Raw genomic sequence first — 25,633 nt, 5'->3', positions numbered from 1 at the left:
TTGTCTACAAAAATAATTCGAATATATACGTTTAACATAGATAATTTATCTCACGAATGAGTACAATTGAACGTCTGTGCGTTTTATCTTCTTATTATCGGATGGTTATTAGATAAAGCATAAGTCATCGGCGCGCTAACGATTACGTTAAAATATGATTAAAAACCAAGACTTTTAATGATTGTATTTTAAATCCCGGCATGCAAAAATCAGGAGAAAACGTCACGACCTACAGGAAGTAGTTGATATTTTTTCATTAATTATTGAATTTCTCCTTTATTACTGCACATATAGCGATAAAACTTTGTGAATATATATATTATGTCATAATGAACATATTTAAACCATAAGTAAAAAATCGTGAATTTTCCCTTTAATTATTGCTGCATTTTTTTAAGGTTATTTTGACGATATTTTAGTAAAATAAACCTTTTTTATGTTTGTTTGGACAGTCATAAATCAAATGTGATGTATCACCACACATAGTACATTTTCTTGCTCCTGGAGTCCAAGATGGCTTTGGTTTTTCTGCTGTTTGATAATCCCGTACAATTGTCACTTTGCTGCTTTTCGATGCTGTTTTCTCTGGTACTTCAGAACTGATAGACTCTGAAGTTAGGCTCTGAGATATGTCCTCTGTACTACCACTATACGATTCCCAATCTTCATCATCAAAGTTATCAAGATCTTTATCTGTATCATTATCCTCGTCTACACCAATTTTCCACCAATCAATGACTTTGTTTTTTCCTGAATCGGTCGGTTCTTCTGGTTTATCAGATGTGTCTTTAGAAAGAGAAGAATCTTCATGCATATTAATAGCAACAGGAATTGTATCTTGTGTTGTACTACATTTTTCACCGGATATAGGTTTTACCTTGTCTGCATAGCTTACATGACTTAAACACTGACTTTTAGTAGTTTTTGCATGCTCGTGTCGTAAAGGCGATTTCATACACGCTTTCTCATTAACAACCACATTTGTCTTAACTTGTGGTATGGATGGTTGTGAAGTTCCATGAGTTTTGGCAGGCACAAGCAGAACATTTGCACAATTTGCTAAAGATTTTGCTGGTACTTTTTCAGACTTGATACTTATATTCTCGGACGAGTCTTCAGTATCATACCAATTGTCCTTGACCCTTGTTTGTGCCATTTTGATATCTTCATCCATGTCCCACCAGTCAGTCTTTTTAGAAGCATTAACTGTTGAACTGTTTGGACAAGCATGAACTTTTGAACTTTTTGGACTAGATTCAATGACAGGATGTTCCCTAGGGGACTTGTGTAGTCTATCATTCAGATGAATGTTCCTGTTTTCATCTGTTTTATAAAAAGTAGATTTTGCATCTATTTCAATCAATTTAGTAAGAGGACTAACTTCCCGACTTTTATCTCCTCCACCAAATGTCTCACGAATATCACATTTGTGAGGGGTTGGTTTCAACAGATTTTCACTTGATGATGTATCCTTAAAATTTAGTACCGAACTATTGTTGAAATTGTCACTGACAGAATAATATACACTACTGTCATCAGGACTGTGTAGACTGTCCGTGAAGGAAGCAGGGGTCATTAGTAGTACATCATCCCCTGCTGGAGACTGAACATCAGATCTAAAGCTATTATCATTGGATGAAGGTTTTCCGTCGGCAACTGGTGAAATAAATTTTCTAACACCAGAAGCACTAGATTTTGAAAGGTTTGGCCATGAGTCCTCAGATTTGTCAGAATGAACAGAGCTAGGTGTGGAACTTCTAGAGTTTGGTCTGTAATATTTAGATGACTTTGGAGGGAAAAAAGGTGGTCTGGTAGATTTCTGGTACTTGACCGCAACAGTGAATTCTGTCTTCTCTTCTGCTGGAACTGAAATATTGAATGTAAATTATTAAATTGTTTGATCATATGAACACTGTAGGTTAAATTATTAAACAAATAATGTCTAGGTTTCATTAACATTTGTTGTAAATTATATCAAAAATAACAAATGGGGGTTATATGTTTATGAGACAGAAACCCTGTGACCCATCAATACATTGAGAGGTCAACATACCATCTTGAAGAAACACATTTAAATAATTAGATTTTAAGCATCTTTTAATTGATTATACAAATGCACTTGTAGGCTCTAATTATTCAGCTTACTAAAAGGTGTGTCTTCAGTCTGACAACCCACATCAGATGTCATAACACCTGCTTGTACATCTTTATCTGTTGTCTTCTGTATTTTCTGTTTCATGTTCAGTAACAGGTAAATTTGAAGGGTACGGGATCTGATATGCCTAGGAAAATAAGAAAGAAAGAAACAATTAACAACACATATCTACAATAATAGCTGTGCAGAGAATTATATATATTTAAAGAATGTAAGAACTGTCTTTAAACAAAATATGCATTTGAATGTTTTCAAAAGCATGATCAGAAAATGGTAATTGAAACTGTAAGTTCTGATAAACACTATCTGTTTTAAATTAATGATATCTAAATAAGAGTTCTCATTTTAGTATCATAAATGATTAATGAAGAAAACTTTATTTATTTGAAATTGTAGGAATTCTGATGACAAATTTCAGACTGGTGAAGGTTCTATGACAACAATTTACACTGAACTCTTAAAAAATACTTCTATAGAGGGATGTCTATGAAAATTAACTTTTAATAAATAAAAACATTACTGTGAAACTGCTGTATTGAGTATTTTCTCCTGGCATTCCTTCAGAAGACGAGATCTGACGTTCTCCACTGTGTCGAGTAAAGATTCTCCTGAAATCTCCCAAATCATCTCAAAACATTCCAAATATATCTCCTGCAGTTTGTCTGTACCTATCTGTTTACCCTGTAAATAAATATATGCGTTATCAATCAAAACCATATCAAACGAAGAAATTTATCGATAAGCAAAGGCATTTTTAATTACAGAACCTTTGAGAGCAAGCTCACATACCCCAGACCTTTATAATGCCACTGGACAATCAGATAGTTCAAAGGAGCATAACTCCTAGAAATTTGGTTAAACATAATTTCCTCTACATAGTGTTCTCTTATTATCTACAAAATTTCATGGAATTATGTTGTGTGGTTTCAAAGGAGTTGTGATGATAAATTGTTGCAGTAGTAAATGGAGGCAAATACATGCAAGTGCCAAGGGTCATGCAAGTTAACTTTGCATGTAATTTTATTGCATAGCAATATAATATATCCCACAGAAAGTAACCAAAAGTTAGCGTGCAATAAATTCCAATATTGCACTAGTGCAATAAATCTTTAAAATTCATGACGTCATCAACGACAAAATCGTAGTTTAAACCAATTTTTACTTTCAAATATTATATTGCTATACAATAAAAGGGTTATTGCATGAATATTGGGGAATATTGTCCCTCGTAGAACATATATTGCACTCACAAGCTTGTGCAATATAAAATTCTACTCTGGACAATATTCCCCAATATTCATGCAATAACCCTATAATATTAATGATTTGGGTTACTATGAAGTTTAAATTGCTGGAAAAAAAACCTAAAATAATATTGTATATTTACTGCATATTCTGGACAATTAAATAAACGATAAGTTTGATATTTGTGAATTTCAATTTATATTCCATCAAACTCTCCATTTTAAAATTTTTAAAAAATATATATAAAAAAAAAATCATGACATGATAGTCAAGATATAATTTTAGAAAAAAAATGATAGATTGACAAATTAACTTGAAATAGCTGTGTCAAATTAAAATTCCATTTTTGTGACAAAAGACAAATGTCATGTCCTGTTCTCTCTCCTTTTGTCTGAAAAGTTGCAAGTGTGTAAATTATTTTTCCTCTCTGAAAATCTCTAAGAATATAAATCATATCTGTTCTTTTTGTTTGGAAGAAACATTATAGTTTTCATATGTAAGAAATAAATTAAATAAATGTGTCTACCTTTTTATTGAACATGATCCATTTTTCCAATAAAGATGCAACATATTCCTGTAGAGGAATGCTGAAAATATAAGCAAAATCAAAAGATTGTTGTGAATGTTATCTTATGAATTGTATCTACAGTTTTAAAAATCAAAGCACTATTTTTTGTAAATTAACTGAGAACATAAATCCAAGTATCATAATCAAAGGGACATCACTAAAGACTTTATATGCTGATGTGAAAAAAACTAATTCAGTACCTTTATATTTAGACTTTTCATTCTTTTCATATTTTATAACTTTTTCTTATAATTTACATTTCGAAATATTAGCTATTCTTGATCATATTAGTTAATGTCAATACTTTATATGTTTGCCATAAATGTAATTGTACAATGTTACAAATAATTTGATAAGTTCAAATAATCTTATTTCATTTTTTCAATAAAATGTTTTACAAAGTTATATTTCTTGTTTGTGGGACCATGGAAGTAATATTTAGAAGGAATAACAACGACTAATTAGCATGTATTTATAGCATGCTGAGCTCTGTACTAAAGTCATACGATTTCATCCAATTATAGTCTCAGCGGTAAGACGCCTTTGGTTACTATCTGCGTTACCGCGGTTGTAAAAGGCATCTGGAATTTCTTATCAGTCACGTGGTTTTATCGAGTCCGGTAATTATAGCGCACCTGTGGGAAATCCCTAGTTTATTAATAACAAGGTAGCGCTGTATCACATAGAATATCTACCTTTAGAAAGAAATCGAATGGTGAAAAAAACTTGAAAAACGGACGAGAATTGTTCAAACTACAGCAGTTTAACATGGAAAATTGTATTTAATTTAGCATATTTTTGCTTTTTACCGTTTGTTTTAAACTGTTCTAAAAGTATTTTCCGGTTAAAAGCGGATCCCGAGTTAAACAGTTAAATACCGATGAATCGATCAGGTTTCACATGATGTTTAACAAAATAATGTAGGCAAATGTAGGCATAGATTTTTTTACTGTTGAAATGTGCAAAGTTTATCGAGATTGAATGAAATAATATTTACTTTCAAGTATTCTAAATTTATGTATATGTCATAAATGTCATTGATTGCATTATTGAAACTCGACAACTAAAACGTGGATAATATTTTCGTAAATATATATTTAAAAAGTGTTTATTGTGGAATGCTTGTATTAATATAATAAGCTATACAGCAAAAAATATAACAAACCGACGAAATGGGCTTGCATCTATCTGTCTTACGGTAAATTCATTTTTACACAAATTAGTTTATGTATCAAGAACTTAAATTGAAGGATAAAACCGTTTAGAATTGTTAATAATTTTATTGACTATAAATACACGAGAGATTTAGATTTTTCGTATTTAATAAAGGGTGTCCAAACGTATTTTTTGTACAGTCATCTTCTTAACTTTATACGGAAATGGTTTTTTAATTGTCTGTAAATTTTAAAATTGAAATGACACAACTTTGTTCTCCAATTTCGTATGTGATAGCTGTCGGTTTTAACTATTAAGTTCAAACTAACCAAAAAAAGGGAAAAATTGGACTAAAATAAAAATTGAACGAATGACTCTTTTCGGCAGCGTACATCAACGGAATGTAACGAATGGACTGTTCGGGTTACTTCGCATGTATATTCGACAAAAACTTGTCTGTTCGTAGTTCTCCGTGAACACGAAAATGACCGATAAGTGTCAGTGATTTGATCGATCACATGCGGAGAATAAACTTCCATGCCAGATATTGAACCAATTAACGAGTTATTGAAAGATGGGCGGTAACGCAGATGAAACCTTTGAAGTGACGACGATGTTATTCCTTCCAATATTACTTCCATGGTGGGACCTAACTAAAATATTTAAGTCATTATTGAGGGGGGTTAGGAGGGGTCCTGATCCCGAAATCCTGGGCTGAAAAACACAAAATCCAGAGGTCCTGAATTTAAAATAAATAAATCCCGACATCCCGAAGTTCAAAAAAAAAGAATTCCCGGATCCCGAAAGGGTCAATCCCACAATCCCGAGCTTAATAACACCCGATCCCGGAGTCCTGATAAAGGTCCTATCCCCCCTCATTATTGCTGATGTGAGAAACATCTTACCCAAGTCTCACTGCCACAACAAAGTTGCAGGTGATACAAAATCATATACTGAATGAAACATTCAATACTGATAAATATTTTTAAAAATCTTGTCAATTCAGCATGCGCAGTAATATGTAGGTAGTTAAAATGTATGTGCGTTAATGCTGACATTGGTAAAACCACAGATTATTTCTCTCATGACCCTTCCACACACTAATCATAACTTCATATATATATATATATATACATACCTGTTTTTCCAATGGAATGACATATTTAAAAGATGACCTAAAATCTTACTACACTGTACATGGAGTGGCTTCCCTTTATATTGAATCTAAAAAAGAAATCACTCTCATTCAGAGAAAGATGTATAGAATCTTAGTTGTCATATATAGCGCATTTACACAGAAATCTTACCCGGAAAATTATGAACACAATAAAAAATAATAAATTATGATTCAGATTATTTTTGTTCAAAGTTCTTCTGCTGTTAAGCATTTATAATTCAAGGTAATATATTTATCATAAAAAATGTCTCAATTCATTTTGTATAACCACTGTTTCAAGCATGCCTAAATTCAATACCCAATATCTCCCATCTCACAAATTAAAGCATAAAATATCAAGTCAACTTACACCATGATGTTATTTAATATAATATCCTAAATTTATGTTTTATCTTAAAATTAGGTAAAAAACCCAAACGTTTTTTTTCTAAATTATTGAAATCCAACATTTTGCATTAACCATAACACCATGATGTAATAAGATATATCCCATATAAGCAAATGAACAAAATAAACCTACTTTACTGTAGCTATATGAAATCATAATGCTTGGATTAATTGGACTATAGTCATTTAAACAAAGGGTTGAGTATGTCATCAATTTATGGCACAAAATATCTACACACACTTGATAAAACCAATGAATGAATGGAACATGTAGTTTAATCTTTAAAATGTAGCCAAAAATACTTTAGAAAGTGACCAAAAACTGTTTTAAATCTAAAATTGCTTTGGAATTATAAAGTGATTGTTCAAAATGTAATGCCTGATAAACAAGAATGTGTCCAAAGTACACGGATGCCCCACTCGCACTATCCTTTTCCATGTTCCATGGACCGTGAAATTGGGTAATAACCTAATTTGGCATTAAAATTAGAAAGATTATACTATAGGGAACATATGTACTAAGTTTCAAGTTGATTGGACTTCAATTTTATCAAAAACTACCTTGACCAAAAACTTTAACCTGAAACTCCCACTTTCATTTTCTATGTTTAGTGGACCGTGAAATTGGGGTCAAAAGTCTAATTTGGCTTTAAAATTAGAAAAATCATATCATAAGCAACAAGTGTACTAAGTTTCAAGTTGATTGGACTTCAGCTTCATTAAAAACTACCTTGACCAAAAACTTTAACCTGAAACTCCCACTTTCATTTTCTATGTTCAGTGGACCATGAAATTGGGGTCAAAAGTCTAATTTGGATTTAAAATTCGAAAGATTATATCATAAGCAACAAGTGTACTAAGTTTCAAGTTGATTGGACTTCAGCTTCATCAAAAACTACCTTGACCAAAAACTTTAACCTGAACGGACGGACGGACAAACGGAACCACAGACGGATGAACGGAGCCACAGACCAGAAAACATAATGCCCCTCTACTATCATAGGTGGGGCATAAAAATTATAAGTGACAGTTTATGTGAAATTGGAAACTTACTGTATTTCAAATTAATCAAAATGTTGTAAACTGTTAAATTTGTATCATATATTTTCCCCCTTCAAAATGGTTAATATATATATTGGGGTAAAGAAATTGAATACAATAAATAAAGCAGAATATTTTACCTTGACATACATATCCTGCACCCTCTTCATGGCCCCAAGTAAACTTTCCTGGAAAAACTGAGTACCTATAAAAAATAAGCATATTTGATAATAAAAATATTTAAAACTTGACTGCATCTATTGTGCGACAATAATTTTGAAAAGATAACTTTTTTAATTAAGATTACAAATGCTCGAGTTCCAAACCATTTCAATACTTTTGGTAATTTAATTAAACAATGACAAATACACCATTGTCTCTTTTAAAAAATTCACAAGATTTTGACCAACATAAACACGATAAATAATACATTGTAATACAGCATGTAAAAGATGAAAATACTTCTGTGAACAGCACTGTTCAGCATAAATCGGAATGAAAAAATAGAACCATACATGAAACTAAACATTGAAGGATAATTCTGTCAATATGATAAACATTCAAAGTATAATTCAGGAAGTTCTTAAATCACTTACACAGTACACCTTGATTAGAGAGTCAGAAAAAAATGTCAAATCATTCCTTAATAAAGAAGAAGACCTCTTGAGAGGAGCATAGTATTAGGGATTTAAGGAACCAAGATGATATGTATACATACTACTTAAAACATCAAGGATTTCTAGAATAATATCATGTATGACGCCATAGTATCTGACAGCTCTATTTATCACTGTATTCATCAATTCACCCAACTCTTCTTTGTTCAGGAACAAATAGGCATCTAGTCAAAGATAAATGACAGTTAATACCTAAAATCTCTGTTAAGGAACAAATTAGCATCAAATCTATGAACACGATCAATACTGTGTCTGAACTTGTGCCCTTTGATGCAATTGACGTCATATGTATAACAAGCATAACTTATCGTAATCAGCTCTTATAAAGTTTAATGAACATCACAAGTAAGAACAAGTTTTTGCTGAAAATTTACTACATATCCAATATTATAATTTTTCCACTGTATTAATCATATTAATTTAAATAATTGATATAAAAACTTCTCCACGTCTGTTTATAAAATTTTCATTTCAAATAAATAAAAATTAACTGTCATGAATTCAATATCCCTTTCTTATTTCGATAATCTCAAACTATTGTAATGTATCTCTTGTCTAATTAAAAGATGAGAAAACTAAAATCAATTGCTTATATATATATAAATATAAAAAAAAAAAAAAAAATAGTTTTTTGATAGTGTAATTGTTTAAAATAATAGAAAATAAAATAACTACCCACATCAGTTTTCTTGTTTAAAATGTACACTCATAAAAAAGATTACTTTTACCTGTCTGGAAGAGACTCAGCAGTCGGACTCTAATTTCATCTACTGGTTCCCGTTCAGAGTCAACAAATATCTGAAAACACAACAATTAAACAAGAACAAATCTATTTAAAAAAGAAAAATATATTCACAGGTGTTTGAATGTACTAATTTACTAATATGTTAACAACTAAAAAGATGGCACTGCCGACTGATGTTAACCAAACTGCTTATTTATAGAGAGAACATTTATATCATATTTCAAAGGAAAAATAAACATGTTCTATCATTGCTTCTTTTATTGGTAATTTTAACCAATATAATTGTGAACCATTTGATAGTGTGATACCATGGATTACATACATAGTATTTGTAACACATTTACTGAAACATAATAAAATAATTCAGGCTTTAAGCAGGATAACTTATACAATAAACACTTTAAGTTGAATTTAAGTCATATTTCTGACAAAAATCGGTAATTAATTCACCTCTGGCTGGCCTTTCATTTCTGAGAATTGGGCCAATCTACTACTTTAGGTTTGACTTAGTAATGCAGATTTGACAATTCTGATCACAGTGCAGTCAGTGTATAATTTTGTAACATTACAAAAACCAATACCTGATTAAGGATTTTCAATAATTCTCTTCCATGAGGGGTGTCCCTTTTTTCTATTGGAGGCGGTGGCAATTCTTTCAAAGCTACAAATATAGTAAAAAGGAGGTTAAGAATTAGTATTAAATTTTAATTTTATATTTCTACAGAAGCTTTCTGAAACTCTTTAATAGTAATGGCACTAATAACTGTACACTGAAATGATCATATCAAAAATGCTAATTGATATTCAGTTATTTTAACAAGTATATCCTACATCATTCATACCTCTCTTAAACAGTCAGTGGAGAAAAGATTATGTGTGTTGAGCTGTCACGTAGCACGAATTTGCACTTGACACCCTGAAAACATTTTATCAGTTGGATACATAACAACTTGAACTAAATTTTTTACCCAAATCATTGTTTTCCTGTTTTTATAAAATAAAGAAGTCAATTTTTTTCTTGTTCAAGACATGAAATCTTACTTAAGTCTGCTTTATTAGTTTGGAGAAGACGTAGTTCTCTATCCCAGTCTTCTGGTGACTTTGGTGCTAATTCTGACGAGGTCCATTTGTCTCTTGGTGTTTGTGGTGTCTTAGTGGGCTTACTATGCTTACTGGTATCATCTTCAAGACCACCTTAAACAAAAACAATTAAATCATTTACAATGATTTATAAGGGACAATATCTATGAATGTAATAACAAACTTGACTTTAGAAAAGTGCTTTTGATGCATGAAATAACTACCTGTTGATTTTATTTTTTGACTTATACAACTACATTTCAAAGGACAAAAGCATTAAAAAAAATGATGAAATTCAGCAAGGCATTAAAACAAAAACTATCAAAAACATGACTATTTTCCTTCAATGAGTTATAAAATCACTATTATCTATTTAAATTGCAACCTTTGCATTCTGGTGTGATTGTTTTTCAGAGAAAATTACTTAATCATTACAGACAGGATATAAACTTTATCCACTATACCAAAATTGTTTTTAAACATTTACAAAGTTACCCTTAATAATTGTAAACAAAAAGCAACACTAAACAGTTGCCCTGACATTGTTTTAATAACAGCTATAAAACTGAATTATAAAGAATGCCTTAAAAAACATACCATAACCAGCTAAAATGGCTAATTTAGACTGTTCTACTGTCTCCTTCTTCACTCTTTCCTGTTCTATCTTTGATTCCTTCTGTATCTCTTTATGTTTCTTCTCTAACAATTTATCTGTTGTAGTGTGATGTGTTTTCTGCAGGCTGTCAAGATTAAACTGAGGAATCATCTGTGGAGATAAAGACTGACCAGTACTATTGGTCAAGGCAGACTCAGCTGCTGTATTGACATTCAGCAGTAGTGAATTTGACAAAGAAGAGGTATCTACTCTAGAACTGGAAGAAGAGTTATCTTTTCTAGAACTTGTGGGAGAACTGGAATTCCTGTCACTAATATTAGCCAACAAGGATGCAAATGGAGAAGAAGCATCTTTCCTCTGAATAATTTTCTCCAGTAGCGATGATGATGAGTTATCTCCCCTATCAACATCTCCTGGTGAAATTTCAGAAAACGATGAGTCATTGTCTACATATGGTATGGATTCTGGTTGGTCTCCAACTTCTTGATAAGCTTCTGAACTGAAATATATGAATAAATATCTTAAATGGAATTGTCCGTATGAAACAACTAGAGGCTCTAAAGAGCCTGTCGCTCACCTTGGTCTATGTGAATATTAAACAATGGACACAGATGGATTCATGACAAAATTGTGTTTTGGTGATGGTGATGTGTTTGTAGATCTTACATTACTAAACATTCTTGCTGCTTACAATTATCTCTATCTTTAACAGTACTTTCTGTGGAAAATGTTATTGAAAATCTTCAAATTTTAAGAAAAATGGTTAAAAATTGACTATGAAGGGCAATAACTCCTTAGGGGGTCAATTGACTATTTTGGTCATACTGACTTATTTTTAGTTCTTACTTTGCTGTACATTATTGCTGTTTACAGTTTATCTCTATCTATAATAATATTCAAGATAATAACAAAAAAACAGCAAAATTTCCTCAAAATTACCAATTCAGGGGCAGCAACCTAACAACCGATTATCCGATTCATCTGAAAATTCCAGGGCAGACAGATCGTGACCTGATCAACAATTTTACTTCCTGTCAGATTTGATCTTAATGCTTTGGTTTTTGAGTTATAAGCCAAAAACTGCATTTTACCCCCATGTTCTATTTTTAGCCATGGCGGCCATCTTGGTTTGTTGGCCCAGTTACCAGACACATTTTTTTAACTAGATACCCCAATGATGATTATGGCTAAGTTTGGTTAAATTTGGCCCAGTAGTTTCAGAGGAGAAGATTTTTCTAAAAGATTACTAAGATTTACGAAAAATGGTTAAAAATTGACTATAAAGGGCAATAACTCCTAAAGTGGTCAACTGACCATTTTGGTCATGTTGACTTATTTGTAGATCTTACTTTGCTGAACATTATTGCTGTTAACAGTTTATCTCTATCTATAATAATATTCAAGATAATAACCAAAAACAGCAAAATTTCCTTAAAATCAGGGGCAGCAACCCAACAACGAAATGTCCAATTTATCTGAAAATATAGATAGATCTTGACCTGATGAACAATTTTAACCCATGTCAGATTTGCTCTAAATGCTTTGGTTTTTGAGTTATAAGCCAAAAACTACATTTTACCCCTATGTTCTATTTTTAGTCATGACGGCCATCTTGGTTGGTTGGCTGGGTCACCGGACACATTTTTTAAACTAGATACCCCAATGATGATTGTGGCCAAGTTTGGTTAAATTTAGCCCAGTAGTTTCAGAGGAGAAGATTTTTGTAAAAGTTAACGCAGGACGACGACGACGACGGACGCCAAGTGATGAGAAAAGCTCACTTGGCCCTTTGGGCCAGGTGAGCTAATAATTAATACAAATTTCAAATGATAATGTAATTTGCAATGTATCTTTTTGAAAGGAGGGCTTGTTTAGACTTATAAGATCATAGTTCAGTTAGTATTTCAAGTTCTAAATGTAAACAGAAAGTACACATATAAGGATGCTCAACTGCTAAATGGAATAGTAAACTACAAGAACAAAACCACTGTTTAAATGCATGTAATTAACTTACCGGTAAGCTCTCCATAAACTGCTGGTATATTTGTGAATTTAGCCCAATATTCTTATGCATATTAAAATTGTTGCAAGAATAAGATGTAATACTGTGGATTCAATTATTTTTGTAGGTACCATTTTTTTCGTGTATTGGGGAAAACTTGCCTTTTTGTTGATATTTTATTCCGTGTTTCTTATCAAAAGTGTCCATATATTTATACAGCAAATTGAATGAAAATTTAATTTTATGGTTTCCCTGTACCCATGAAATCCACAAAATTTGGTAACCAATAAATAATGATGAATCCACAGTATTAAGAAAGCATCCTATCAATAGTTAATTCATTCTGTTTTTCTATCAACAATGTATCATGCCATCACATGTCTAAAATGTCATTACAGCAAGATTAACATATGACTCATATGTAAAATGCTGTCACAGCACAGTTATATTTGGAAGGCATTTGATCAGAAGATGATTGTATAATGTCATCACAAATATGTTGCCATTTGACCTATATGTAAAATGCCATTCAAAAATAACTTACATATTTCCTTCACTGTAAACTTGACCATTGACCATATTGTATTGTGCATTATAGTCTGCATAGTTATCTGTAAAAGAGATAACACTGCTGTGAATAATCTTATGAGACTAAACTAGTCATAGTACACACTATTCTTTTAATCTTTTGTAAGCATTATGTCAACAACAAATATTTACTTTGAATGCCATTTCTTTATCACAAAGAAGCTTCTTCTGTCCACATTTTGTTAAGTTCCATGGAAGGTTTTACTTATTTATTAATGTAAAAAAAAATAACCCCAGAATTCTATAAATGTTCCTTTTAAAAAAATAAGAAAAGTTACTTTATCGAGAAATAAGTAAAAAAATAAGAAAAAAATTTGATACCTGTATGCCCTTAAACAGCAACATCATGTCATAAAGAAACAAATGATGATTTAACTTTACCATTGTTGCAAAAGAAAATTGTGCAAATTTTTGACGAATAACAAAGTCATAATTACCAGTTGCTGATTGGGAGAATCTGGCTGCATAAAATTCTTCTGCATCTTCAAAGTATTCTGTCACTTCATCTTCAACAGGCTATTAATAATTAATTGAACAAGTTATATAACAACACTCAGTGCATATACATTTATTAGACCTTTCAGTGATTAAAACAGGTTTACTTAAATATTATTTAATTTTATATCCCAAAGGCAGCTCAATTTTTTTTTATAGACATTCATCTAGACTTTACGTCCTCAATGGCAATATTTACAAGAATGCATGGTATTTAACAGTGAAAATTGCTTTGACTTATGACAATATTCATATCAGATTAACGCATTACATCATCAGAGGACATAATACTAGAGAGGAAGACTTATTATAGTAGAGACACTAAGTTTGGTCAATTTAACATATAATCATACACTTTGCAATGTAAAACAGTTATGCAAATTTTTCTATTTCTCAAGTGCTTGCATAGCTATGAATTCTAAACAATGCAAATGAAAGATGTGGTCGAAACTGAATAATGTTCCTTCAAGGCTCTTGTTGTACAGGTTCATTGACTTCCTTTACTTACAATTCCTAAATCTTCATCTACCAGAATATTTGACAGACATCTATGTTTTCCATCACGGCTGTACAGTGCCACTTTAAATATACCATGCTCTGTTGTCAAAATCACAGTGTTAAAGATCTTGATGCTTGTATGTTGTTCAAAAATTCTAACAGCTCTTGGTATCCATTTCTTAGCAATCTACAATCAAAATTTTAAATCTTAAAGCAATTTATATGCTTCTTTTTTTTAGATACAATTGATATATATGTAAGGATATGAACAAAAAATGATTGACATAATCAGTTGAAAGACTTAGTTCACAAAAAGACAATTTATATCATTCATCAAATAAAAAGTTGAAAACACATCAATCTATATCCTTTAAATAGTTAAAAGATACACAAAAAATTAAAACATGAGTAAAAAGATTATATCATATGGTACATGTTTACTAAGTTTCAAGTTGTTTGGACTTGAACTTCATCAAAAACAACCTCGACCAAAAAACTTTAACCTGAAGCAGGACTAATGGACGAATGAATGGACGCACAGACCAGAAAACATAATGCCCATTAATTGGGCATAAAAAGCATTTCGCCAAAAATTTTTAAAACAGGAAGCAAAAGTTTAACATATAATGCCACCTGTGGAACAAAATCTGCAGAAATTTACTGGTCCAATTTCATACAGAAACCCAGTCAAAGTTATATGAATTCCTTTAATAATACTTACGGGTCTTATTCCTGCCAGGCAACATCTCAAAGCCTGTGAAGGAAAGCTCAGAAACTCCTCTAATAATTCAATACATATCCTATTGTCTTTGACATTCTCAGTCTCTCCATAATCTATGTAAAACACATCCGCACTGTTGTTTTCACTATAAAAATGAAGAAAAGAAATATCATTTCTAAGTGATTGTTTTATTTCATATGTTTATGTATCATTGCATATAAATATTAATAGTTTTTGTTATTATGAGAATTTTACATTGATGGCATATCTTTCATAGTTTCTGTATTATCTATCCACAAGACATGGATCCATTCAGTGCTTGATGATTGGACAACTGTGTATTAATTAAAGACAGGTTGCCTACTAGATGTTCTAAAATTATTTGAAATAGAGATGGAAAGAGTTGGACTAGCTTTTTATAGATACTAACCTGTCTATTCTGGTAACTTGTCCCCTACGCCAGCAGCCATTGTTTTCCTGACAATCAACCAGTACCACTTGTTCTAACCATAGGTACGATACATTTTCTATACAGGATGATGTTTCACAATAACTGGCTATATTATCTTCTAATACACAAAATTCTTCAAGTTGTTCAGCTGAAAAAGAAAGAAAAGTTTGCTGCATTGTAAACAATTTCAATGTTTTTAATTATTTTTGCTTTTGCTTGTAAATGCGATTTAAAACTAGAGGCTCTAAAGAGCCTGTGTCGCTCACCTTGGTATATGTGAATATTAAACAAAGGAAGCAGATGGATTCATGACAAAATTGTGTTTAGGTGATGGTGATGTGTTTGTACATCTTACTTTACTGAACATTCTTGCTCCTTACAATTATCTCTATCTATAATGATCTTGGCCCAGTAGTTTCAGTGGAAAATGTTAGTAAAAATTTACAAATTTTATGAAAATTGTTAAAAATTGACTATAAAGGACAATAACTCCTTAGGGGGTCAACTGACCATTTTTGTCATGTTTGACTTATCTTTAGGTCTTACTTTGCTGTACATTATTGCTGTTTACAGTTTATCTCTATCTATAATAATATTCAAGATAATAACAAAAAACGTCAAAATTTTCTTAAAATTACCAATTATGGGGCAGCAACCCAACAACCGGTTGTCGGATCCATCTGAAAATTTCAGGGCAGATAGATCTTGACATGATAAACAATTTCACTCCGTCAGATTTGCTCTAAATGCTTTGATTTTTGAGTTATAAGCCAAAAACTGCATTTTACCCCTATGTCCTATATTTAGCCATGGCAGCCATCTTGGTTGGATGGCCGGGTCACCGGACACATTTTTTAAACTACATACCCCAAAGATGATTGTGGCCAAGTTTGGATTAATTTAGCCCAGTAGTTTCAGAGGAGAAGATTTTTGTAAAAGATCACTAAGATTTACGAAAAATGGTTAAAAATTGACTATAAAGGGCAATAACTCCTTAAGGGGTCAACTGACCATTTCGGTCATGTTGACTTATTTGTAAATCTTACTTTGCTGAACTTTATTGCTGTTTACAGTTTATCTCTATCTATAATAATATTCAAGATAATAACCAAAAACAGCAAAATTTCCATAAAATTACCAATTCAGGGGCAGCAACCCATCAACGGGTTGTCCGATTCATCTGAAAATTTCTGGGCAGATAGATCTTGACCTGATAAACAATTTTACCCCATATCAGATTTGCTCTAAATGCTTTGATTTTTGAGTTATAAGCCAAAAACTGCATTTTACCCCTATGTCCTATATTTAGCCATGGCAGCCATCTTGGTTGGATGGCCGGGTCACCGGACACATTTTTTAAACTACATACCCCAAAGATGATTGTGGCCAAGTTTGGATTAATTTAGCCCAGTAGTTTCAGAGGAGAAGATTTTTGTAAAAGATTACTAAGATTTACGAAAAATGGTTAAAAATTGACTATAAAGGGCAATAACTCCTTAAGGGGTCAACTGACCATTTCGGTCATGTTGACTTATTTGTAAATCTTACTTTGCTGAACATTATTGCTGTTTACAGTTTATCTCTATCTATAATAATATTCAAGATAATAACCAAAAACAGCAAAATTTCCATAAAATTACCAATTCAGGGGCAGCAACCCATCAACGGGTTGTCCGATTCATCTGAAAATTTCTGGGCAGATAGATCTTGACCTGATAAACAATTTTACCCCCTGTCAGATTTGCTCTAAATGCTTTGATTTTTGAGTTATAAGCCAAAAACTGCATTTTACCCCTATGTCCTATATTTAGCCATGGCAGCCATCTTGGTTGGATGGCCGGGTCACCGGACACATTTTTTAAACTACATACCCCAAAGATGATTGTGGCCAAGTTTGGATTAATTTAGCCCAGTAGTTTCAGAGGAGAAGATTTTTGTAAAAGATTACTAAGATTTACGAAAAATGGTTAAAAATTGACTATAAAGGGCAATAACTCCTTAAGGGGTCAACTGACCATTTCGGTCATGTTGACTTATTTGTAAATCTTACTTTGCTGAACATTATTGCAGTTTACAGTTTATCTCTATCTATAATAATATTCAAGATAATAACCAAAAACAGCAAAATTTCCATAAAATTACCAATTCAGGGGCAGCAACCCATCAACGGGTTGTCCGATTCATCTGAAAATTTCTGGGCAGATAGATCTTGACCTGATAAACAATTTTACCACATGTCAGATTTGCTCTAAATGCTTTGGTTTTTGAGTTATAAGCCAAAAACTGCATTTTACCCCTATGTTCTATTTTTAGCCATGGCGGCCATCTTGGTTGGTTGGCGGGGTCACCGGACACATTTTTTAAACTAGATACCCCAATGATGATTGTGGCCAAGTTTGATTAAATTTGGCTTAGTAGTTTCAGAGGAGAAGATTTTTGTAAAAGTTAACGACGACGGACGCCGGACGACGGACGCCGGACGCAAAGTAATGGGAAAAGCTTACTTGGCCCTTCGGGCCAGGTGAGCTAAAAAAGAAATCTCAAGAATTCATAGTATGTTATTCAAGAGGTGACGTATGATTGGTTAATAGCCACTGTGACTTTGAGATGGAAGAGCAGCTATTAAAGCGCTGTTCCTTTGCGTTTTGTGTGTGGTTTTGTTGTTGTAGTGCATGTACTGACTTTGCATCAATGATAGATAACCCATATTCTTTATTTTTCTATTACATTTTGTTAAATTTTTGCTAGTAAGGCAAAATTATTGAAGCATTGGTGTTTATTCATTCATTCATATATATTTCTATTCATAGACTTTATATATGATGTACATGTAGATGCTATTCTTATTCAATTAATAACTGATAATCATTGAATGTTATTAGGCTTGAAACACAAAGATATATTACAAAAAGGAATAATAAACAGTTGGAATTTAAATGTTATATTTTTTGTATTTATCAGTAACAATTTACATACCAAGATGATGTACTAACCTGTTCCAATATGCATATAAAAATAATCCAAATCTATTATATAGGTCACCTTTCCTAAGTAGATTGGTAGAGCACTTATTACTGCTGCCTGAAAAAAAAACCCAAATTAGTCTGATTATTTTTATCCTGTATAATTTTAAGTTCTAAACAGGCAATGAATGTTCACATCAACTTGCTTTCCATCACCATGCAATAAAAAATACTCTTTACAGTAAAATATATTGAGTGTGTAGGTAAAAGTGATATTTTTGAAGTCATTATTAGGTAATGTATACTACCCTCATTTAAGAGTAGACTAAAACTACTCCAAAAGGAGGGTTGTATGCCTTACCTAATAATGACTTCTGGGTTGAGCTAGCAAGCAAGCTGGACAAAGATATCATCTTTACCTACACACTAAATGCATTTTAGCTGTAAATGGTTAAGATTACAAATCAATCTTCTTACCAACTGTTCATTATTATCAATGTTGGATTCTTGTTGTATGTCTGGTTCTTGATCTTTATGTATCTGTACCATGTTCATCCCATTTCTGTAAAATATAATTTGTTACAATTTGCCTGTAATGTCTTTCTTTATTCAAATCAATTTCACCTGATCAAGTACTATGTACTATTGACAAATACCAACTATGATGCATCCTTATTCTGAGTCATATGATTTAGTGTTAGGGATCTGAACTCAGAAGTAAACCTTTACAAAAGTCAATGTTCTGTTTCTAATGATTGGATGTTGATGTCTGTTCGCTTATAATTGTTTTACCTACTAATAAAATAAATAATATACAAATATAATATATCAGTAATAAAAACTGAATGCACCAAATCTAACCAATCTAATGTGTCCCAAGTACACGGATGCCCCATCTACCCTTTCATTTTCTATGTTCAGTGGACTGTGAAAATGGGGTAAAATCTCTAATTTGGCATTAAAATTAGAAAGACCATATCATAGGGAACATATTTACTAAGTTTCAAGTTGATTGGACTTCAACTTCATTAAAAACTACCTTGACCAAAAACTTTAACCTGAAGCGGGACAGACGGATGAACGGATACACAGACCAGAAAACATAATGCCCATAAATGGGGCATAAAAAATGAAAGCAATTCCTGCTTTCTGAAATACTGACAAATTGTTGATGCTGGATGTTGAATTAAAAAATAATTGGTACCATTGGAAAGGTATTTTGAAAATGGGATAGTAACTGACAATTGCAAATTTTCTAATATCTCTTATACTTTTACTGTGCAAATCAAACATACCCTCCTTATATATTAGACTTGGAATTACCTTCCCTGAGTTCAATGTATGTTTTTATGAAGAAAAAAATATCTGTGCATATAACCTTTGCCATTAGAGAAAAAAAAATACCTGCTATTATCATTGTAATCTGACGAGTCACTCTCATGTTTGTATTCAATGGAGGATGTTATTTTACACTCTGGAACAGCTACATGTATAAATAGAATAAAATGGAAGAAAAGTTATTACAAAACTGTAATGTTTAAAAGTTGAATGCACAACAGAATATCACTTTTTCATACATTTGACTATATTATTTATTACAAACTTTTGTAATGACAGATCTGATACTAATATCTAGAGACCTTGAACATTGTAAGCTGTAGCCTCTAGTGTCTTTTTGAAATGACTTCAGGATCCCAAATGGATAATGGACAAATAATGGAAAGTACAGTACAGAAAACATTTTCAAAGTTTTTATATTAACTTTTTTGGTTTTTGATGTATGAATTACCTATTGAACTTTTTCAATAAATGAATTAAAGATATAAAAAATAAAATTTTAAAATCTCACAAGTTCTATCATATGACATCTTCTTTGTATGATGTTCTAGTGTGAGTGGTGATACTCCACCTCCTGGACCATCATGGACAGATCCAATCCATTTCTGTGGATCCCATAAACCTTGTGAACTAAAATAATACATTAACATTGTGTTATATCTGTTACTTTAAATGTCTTTGTGGTAGCTGATTTTGGTCAAGTTCAAACTTTATTACATACTATATATATTTTTTTCTCTTTTCCATTTAAGTTTCAAGGATTTTTTATTCACACATTTATTCAATTACTGACTTATTTTTCATTAACAAATTATGTTTATTACACAAGCATTATATTGACAGTTCACCAAAATTTCGTCACCAGTATAAAAAGTTATCATATTTAATAAATTCTGAACTCCTTGAACACTTCTTTAAATATCTGTTAACATACTTATCATATTCTGTAGACAAATAGGCTGGTCTATTCATTGAAACTTTATGGTTACTTAAATCATATAGCTGGTCCTGAAAATATAACATATTTCCTGCTTAGTATTATATTGATAAATCAATTCTGGTTCAACATGAAAACACAATTTGCAGAAAAAATTATAAAACAAAACAAGCCTTTTCTTTATCAAACTAACAAGGCAGAAAATAAATTCTCGTTTGAAAAGCAGATCATAACATAAAGTTTTTGTTTATTATCATGTTTTTTAATTTAGTTATTTTTTAATTGAAAAAAAATAAGATTTTCTGAAAAACAGAAAACTAATCTAGAAATTTTATAAATCTACATGTATATACATATTCAACATGCTCAAGGAAGATTTCTACCATCACCTATATGTATATTTATGCTCAAGGAAATTTTAAACCGTCACCTTCATGTTCATCTAAATATATGCTCAAGGAAGATTTCTAACATTACTATATACATATATATGCTCAAGGAAGATTTTCAACCATCACAAACATATGTATGATCCTCGAAGATTTTAAACCCTCACCTACATATGTATCATATGTTCAAGGAAGTGTCAAGGAAGATTTTAAACCCTCACCTACATATATATGTTCAAGGAAGATTTTAAACCATCACCTATAGCTACATATTCATGCTCAAGGAAGATTTCTACCATCACCTATATATTCATGCTCAAGAAAGATTTCTACCATCACCTACATGCATATATGTATATGCTCAAGGAAGATCTGAAATTGAAATCTCACCTGTGTATGACTTTCTGTATTTCCACTCATGTTTGAATCTCCATAACTCCAATCACTTACCCTACTATAAATATAGGTAGGTTTGTACCCAGATTCATCTGCATCAATCTTGGCCTCTGTTTTTATATTTCTGCTTCTTTCCAAGAATTTACATCTTTTTCCATCCTGACAATATACAATGTATGTTAAAAATGAAAACAACTTTCAAAGCTAGAAATTGATTTTCATACATTGTACATTTAATTTCATAAAATCAAATTTTTCACTAGGACTTATAAATGTCATTGAAAAAACATAAACAAATTCAAAGAGAGCTTACTTTGGTGAAAAATATACCTTCAAACAGACAAGAATGCAGCCAACTCACAATTCAAAATAACTCCTTAAGGGGTCAACTGACCATTTTGGTCATGATGACTTATTTGTAGATCTTACTTTGCTGAACATTATTGCTGTTTATATATATATATATATAATTACAGTTTATCTCTATATATAATAATATTCAAGATAATAACAAAAACGACAAAATTTCCTTAAAAGTACCAATTCAGGGGCAGCAACCCAACAGTGGGTTGTTCGATTCATCTGAAAATGTCATGGCAGGTAGATCTTTACCTGATAAACAATTTTACCCTACTGGTATGTCGGATTTGATCTAAATGCTTTGGTTTCAGAGATATAAGCCAAAATCTACATTTTACCCCTAATTCTATTTTTAGCGTTGGCAGCCCTCTTGGTTCATGGTTGTCCAGGTCACTGGAATTTTTTTAAAACTAGATACACGAATGATGATTAAGGCCATGTTTGGTTGAATTTGTCCTAGTACATGTAGTTTCAGATGAGAAGAATTTTGTAACAGTTAATGACAACAGACAATGACTACCAAGTATTGAGAAAAAAGTAAAAACACAAAAATACTGAACTCCGAGGAAAATTCAAAAAGGAAAATCAATCAAAGCGCGAAAGCGCTGTAAAGGCAGTTAATTACAGGTTGTGTGTATTTCTAGTCCAGTTATATCATTATCTTCCATAGAACAGAGGTGGTTTGTAGTATTTAAGATTTAGAGTTCTCTTGTACCTAGTTCACCTATATCTATAGTCTACTGTTTACAGTAAATTTTCTGTACCTCGCCATGAAATGCATTTTTAAGACATAAGAACTTTTCCTTTTTAATGTAAATAAAACTATTTTTAATTATTGATTATATACACATATTCAATTACTCCTATCCTATGAAAAATAATTCACAAAGATTGACTAGTCTCCGTTCTGTGTGTATTGCTAGAACATCAAGTAACATAATGGTTAATGTACATAGTAACATGTCAACTCTTTTGAAGACAGAACTTTTTTAAAATTCTCCCTCCAAGCAAAATTATTTTTCAGTATAAACATGATAAAGTTATCTACCTGTATAAATGACCTAGAGACTCTCAAGAGCCTGTGTCGCTCACCTTGGACGGTCTATGTGCATATTAAACAACGGACACATATAAAATGACAAAATTGTGTTTTTGATGATGGGGATGTGTTTGTAGATCTTTCTTTACTGAACATTCTTGGTGCTACAATTATCTATATCTATAATAAACATGGCCCAATATTTTTTAAAAATTAACAAAAAATACAAAAATTTATGAAAATTGTTAAAAATTGACTATAAAGGGCAATAACTCTTTAAGGGGTCAACTTAAAATTTTGGTCATATTGACTTATTTGTAGATCTTACTTTGCAGAACATTATTGCTGTTTACAGTTTATCTCTATCTATAATAATATTTAAGATAATAACCAAACTCTGCAAAATTTCCTTCAAATTACTAATTTGGGGGCAGCAATCCATCAACGGGCTGTCAGATTTGTCTGAAAATTCCTGGGCAGATAGATCTTCACTGAAGAGACAATTTCACCTTATGTCAGATTTGCTCTAAATGCTTTGGTTTCAGAGTTATAAGCCAAAATCTACATTTTACCTGTATGTTCTATTTTTGGCCATAGTGGCCATCTCGGTTGGTTGACCGGGTCTAACCACACATTTTTTAAATTAGATACCGCAATGATGATTTTGGCTAAGTTTGGTTAAATTTGGCACAGTAGTTTCAGAGAAGATTTTTTGTAAAAGTTTATGGACGACGAAACCAAGTGATGAGTCAGGTCAGGTGAGCTAAAAAGGAGTTTTAAATCAAGGTAACAATGACATCTGGTGGCCATAAAAGCTGTCTCATTAGCATTTTAACCACTTCCCATATTTGCTTTTAAGACAATAGAAGAAAATTATTCAAAACAAAAACAAAACTTACTTGTAAATATGAAATTCTCTTTACAGTATGAGTTTTTCTCATTGTTGGAGATTGTACAGTAGTACAGTCCTGTAACTGCTTATACCCATTTCTTATCCCCTTTAGTTTGATAAACTCACAGAATATCATATATTTACATTGTGCCACATCTCCTTATTTTTATATGCATTACAATAACATGAACAATTGTAATTCAAATCTATATATCAAAGCAAAATGAATTTCACTACTTTCATTCATGCATCCTTTGGAAAAATATAAGTTCTAAAATGACACAATATATGTTTATTTATATAAAAATAATATTTAGTTTTCGACTCTTAACAGGTATAAACAAGAATGTGTCCCCAGTACACGAATGCCCCACTCGCACTATCATTTTCCATGTTCAGTGGACCGTGACATTGGGGTAAAAACTCTAATTTGGCATTAAAATTAAAAAGATCATATCATAGGGAACATGTGTACCAAGTTTGAAGTCGATTGGACTTCAACTTCATCAAAAACTACCTTGACCAAAAACTTTAACCTGAAGAGGGACAGAGGGACAGACGGACGGACGAACGGACGAACAGACGAACGGACGCACAGACCAGAAAACATAATGCCCCCCTACTATCGTAGGTGGGGCATAAAAATGCACAGCTGTGTCATGATTTGTGAAATCTGTGCTGAAAACATAGGCATTTATGGTGTTTGAGTAATTCCATCTGTGAAGCTCAACATTAGCTCGTCAGTTGGTGGTGGGCAGTTATAAATCTTTCCTGCAGGATGAATGTACATCTGTTCAGGAAAACCAATTTCACAAATCAAAACTTTCCTCTAGATTTCTCCTACAATATTCATCCAGTTTAGTTCTTTTGGTTTAACGGGACACCGTCCTGATTTTTAATTTTGTAAACCATTCAGTCTCTTGCTTACAAATGGTGCATGAAAATAGGATGGGAATGCATGGCAGTAGACAAGTCTCTATAAAGTGGGTATGTGCCCTGAAAAAAGTTTTATAACATTAGCTTTTTTGAAACTTGTGAAAGACTTGTGCAACACACATACCTAAATAACTATAACATAGGTGGAGAGCATCATTCATGTCAATGTTTTGTTCCTGTTTACATTGTCATTGATATTTTTCAAGAAAGCCCGAGGCATAGCTCATGAATTCTTGTCATTACAACCGAAATTTACATAATTACTGCTAAAATAATTATCAGTATAATATATCTCTTGTAGAAAAACCATACAATTGTAGTATTAACCAAAAAATGTCAAACAGATGATATTGAATCGTAATCCCAAAAGTTATGACGTCTTGAATTCACCGCCCTTTTTTATTCTAAAACGATAATTGCGGTTGCAAACAGACTTTGGTTTACTTGCATGGCGATTATATAAATAACAGTATATATTTCTTAAATAAAATAAAGTTTTACCATGAATAGTTTCCTGAACGTAGTCGTTTTCAGTAAAATGTGCCTTGCAAACAACAGCTGATTGCGGTCTCACTAATTAGCGACAACAACAATTTTAGCGACAACAAGCGTCAACAAGCGACAAGAAGCGACAACAAGAATTATTTTAGCGACAACAAGCGACAAGAAACTATTTAGCGACAAGAAAACATTTTTTTTTAATTAAAATAAATTATTGCAATAAATATTAAAAGAATATGCAAAAGAAAATAATTTTAGCGACAAGAAAGTTAAAATTGATA

The 25,633-nt window shown here is 31.8% G+C and overlaps 1 protein-coding gene across 2 annotated transcripts in view; it reads right to left on the bottom strand.

Annotated features, from left to right (window-relative positions):
• Positions 1–379: 379 nt before the first annotated feature.
• LOC139520850 (uncharacterized) overlaps positions 380–25,633 on the bottom strand; it is a 28,572-nt gene continuing 3,318 nt past the window's right edge. Inside the window, exons 2-23 of one of the 2 annotated variants that reach the window (XM_071313842.1) lie at positions 21,679–21,783; positions 20,837–20,910; positions 20,414–20,532; positions 19,969–20,047; positions 19,042–19,126; positions 18,595–18,682; positions 15,581–15,749; positions 15,151–15,295; positions 14,440–14,616; positions 13,874–13,952; positions 13,393–13,459; positions 10,828–11,345; positions 10,192–10,344; positions 9,732–9,811; positions 9,134–9,203; positions 8,447–8,569; positions 7,869–7,933; positions 6,262–6,347; positions 3,927–3,987; positions 2,676–2,836; positions 2,146–2,282; positions 380–1,866 (exon numbers count right to left, since the gene is read on the bottom strand). In XM_071313842.1, coding sequence (XP_071169943.1) covers positions 416–1,866; positions 2,146–2,282; positions 2,676–2,836; positions 3,927–3,987; positions 6,262–6,347; positions 7,869–7,933; positions 8,447–8,569; positions 9,134–9,203; positions 9,732–9,811; positions 10,192–10,344; positions 10,828–11,345; positions 13,393–13,459; positions 13,874–13,952; positions 14,440–14,616; positions 15,151–15,295; positions 15,581–15,749; positions 18,595–18,682; positions 19,042–19,126; positions 19,969–20,047; positions 20,414–20,532; positions 20,837–20,874 — 3,951 coding nt within the window. In that variant the 5' untranslated portion in view covers positions 20,875–20,910; positions 21,679–21,783 and the 3' untranslated portion in view covers positions 380–415. Of the gene's footprint in view, positions 1,867–2,145; positions 2,283–2,675; positions 2,837–3,926; positions 3,988–6,261; positions 6,348–7,868; positions 7,934–8,446; positions 8,570–9,133; positions 9,204–9,731; positions 9,812–10,191; positions 10,345–10,827; positions 11,346–13,392; positions 13,460–13,873; positions 13,953–14,439; positions 14,617–15,150; positions 15,296–15,580; positions 15,750–18,594; positions 18,683–19,041; positions 19,127–19,968; positions 20,048–20,413; positions 20,533–20,836; positions 20,911–21,618; positions 21,784–25,633 lie in introns of both variants that reach the window. The other variant, XM_071313841.1, reaches the window with a different exon arrangement.

The sequence above is a fragment of the Mytilus edulis genome, chromosome 4 (genome assembly GCF_963676685.1).
Source record: "Mytilus edulis chromosome 4, xbMytEdul2.2, whole genome shotgun sequence".
Classification (NCBI taxonomy): Eukaryota; Metazoa; Mollusca; class Bivalvia; order Mytilida; family Mytilidae; genus Mytilus; species Mytilus edulis.
Note: the sequence above shows the minus strand (reverse complement) of the source record. Positions and strands in the feature narration are given on the sequence as shown.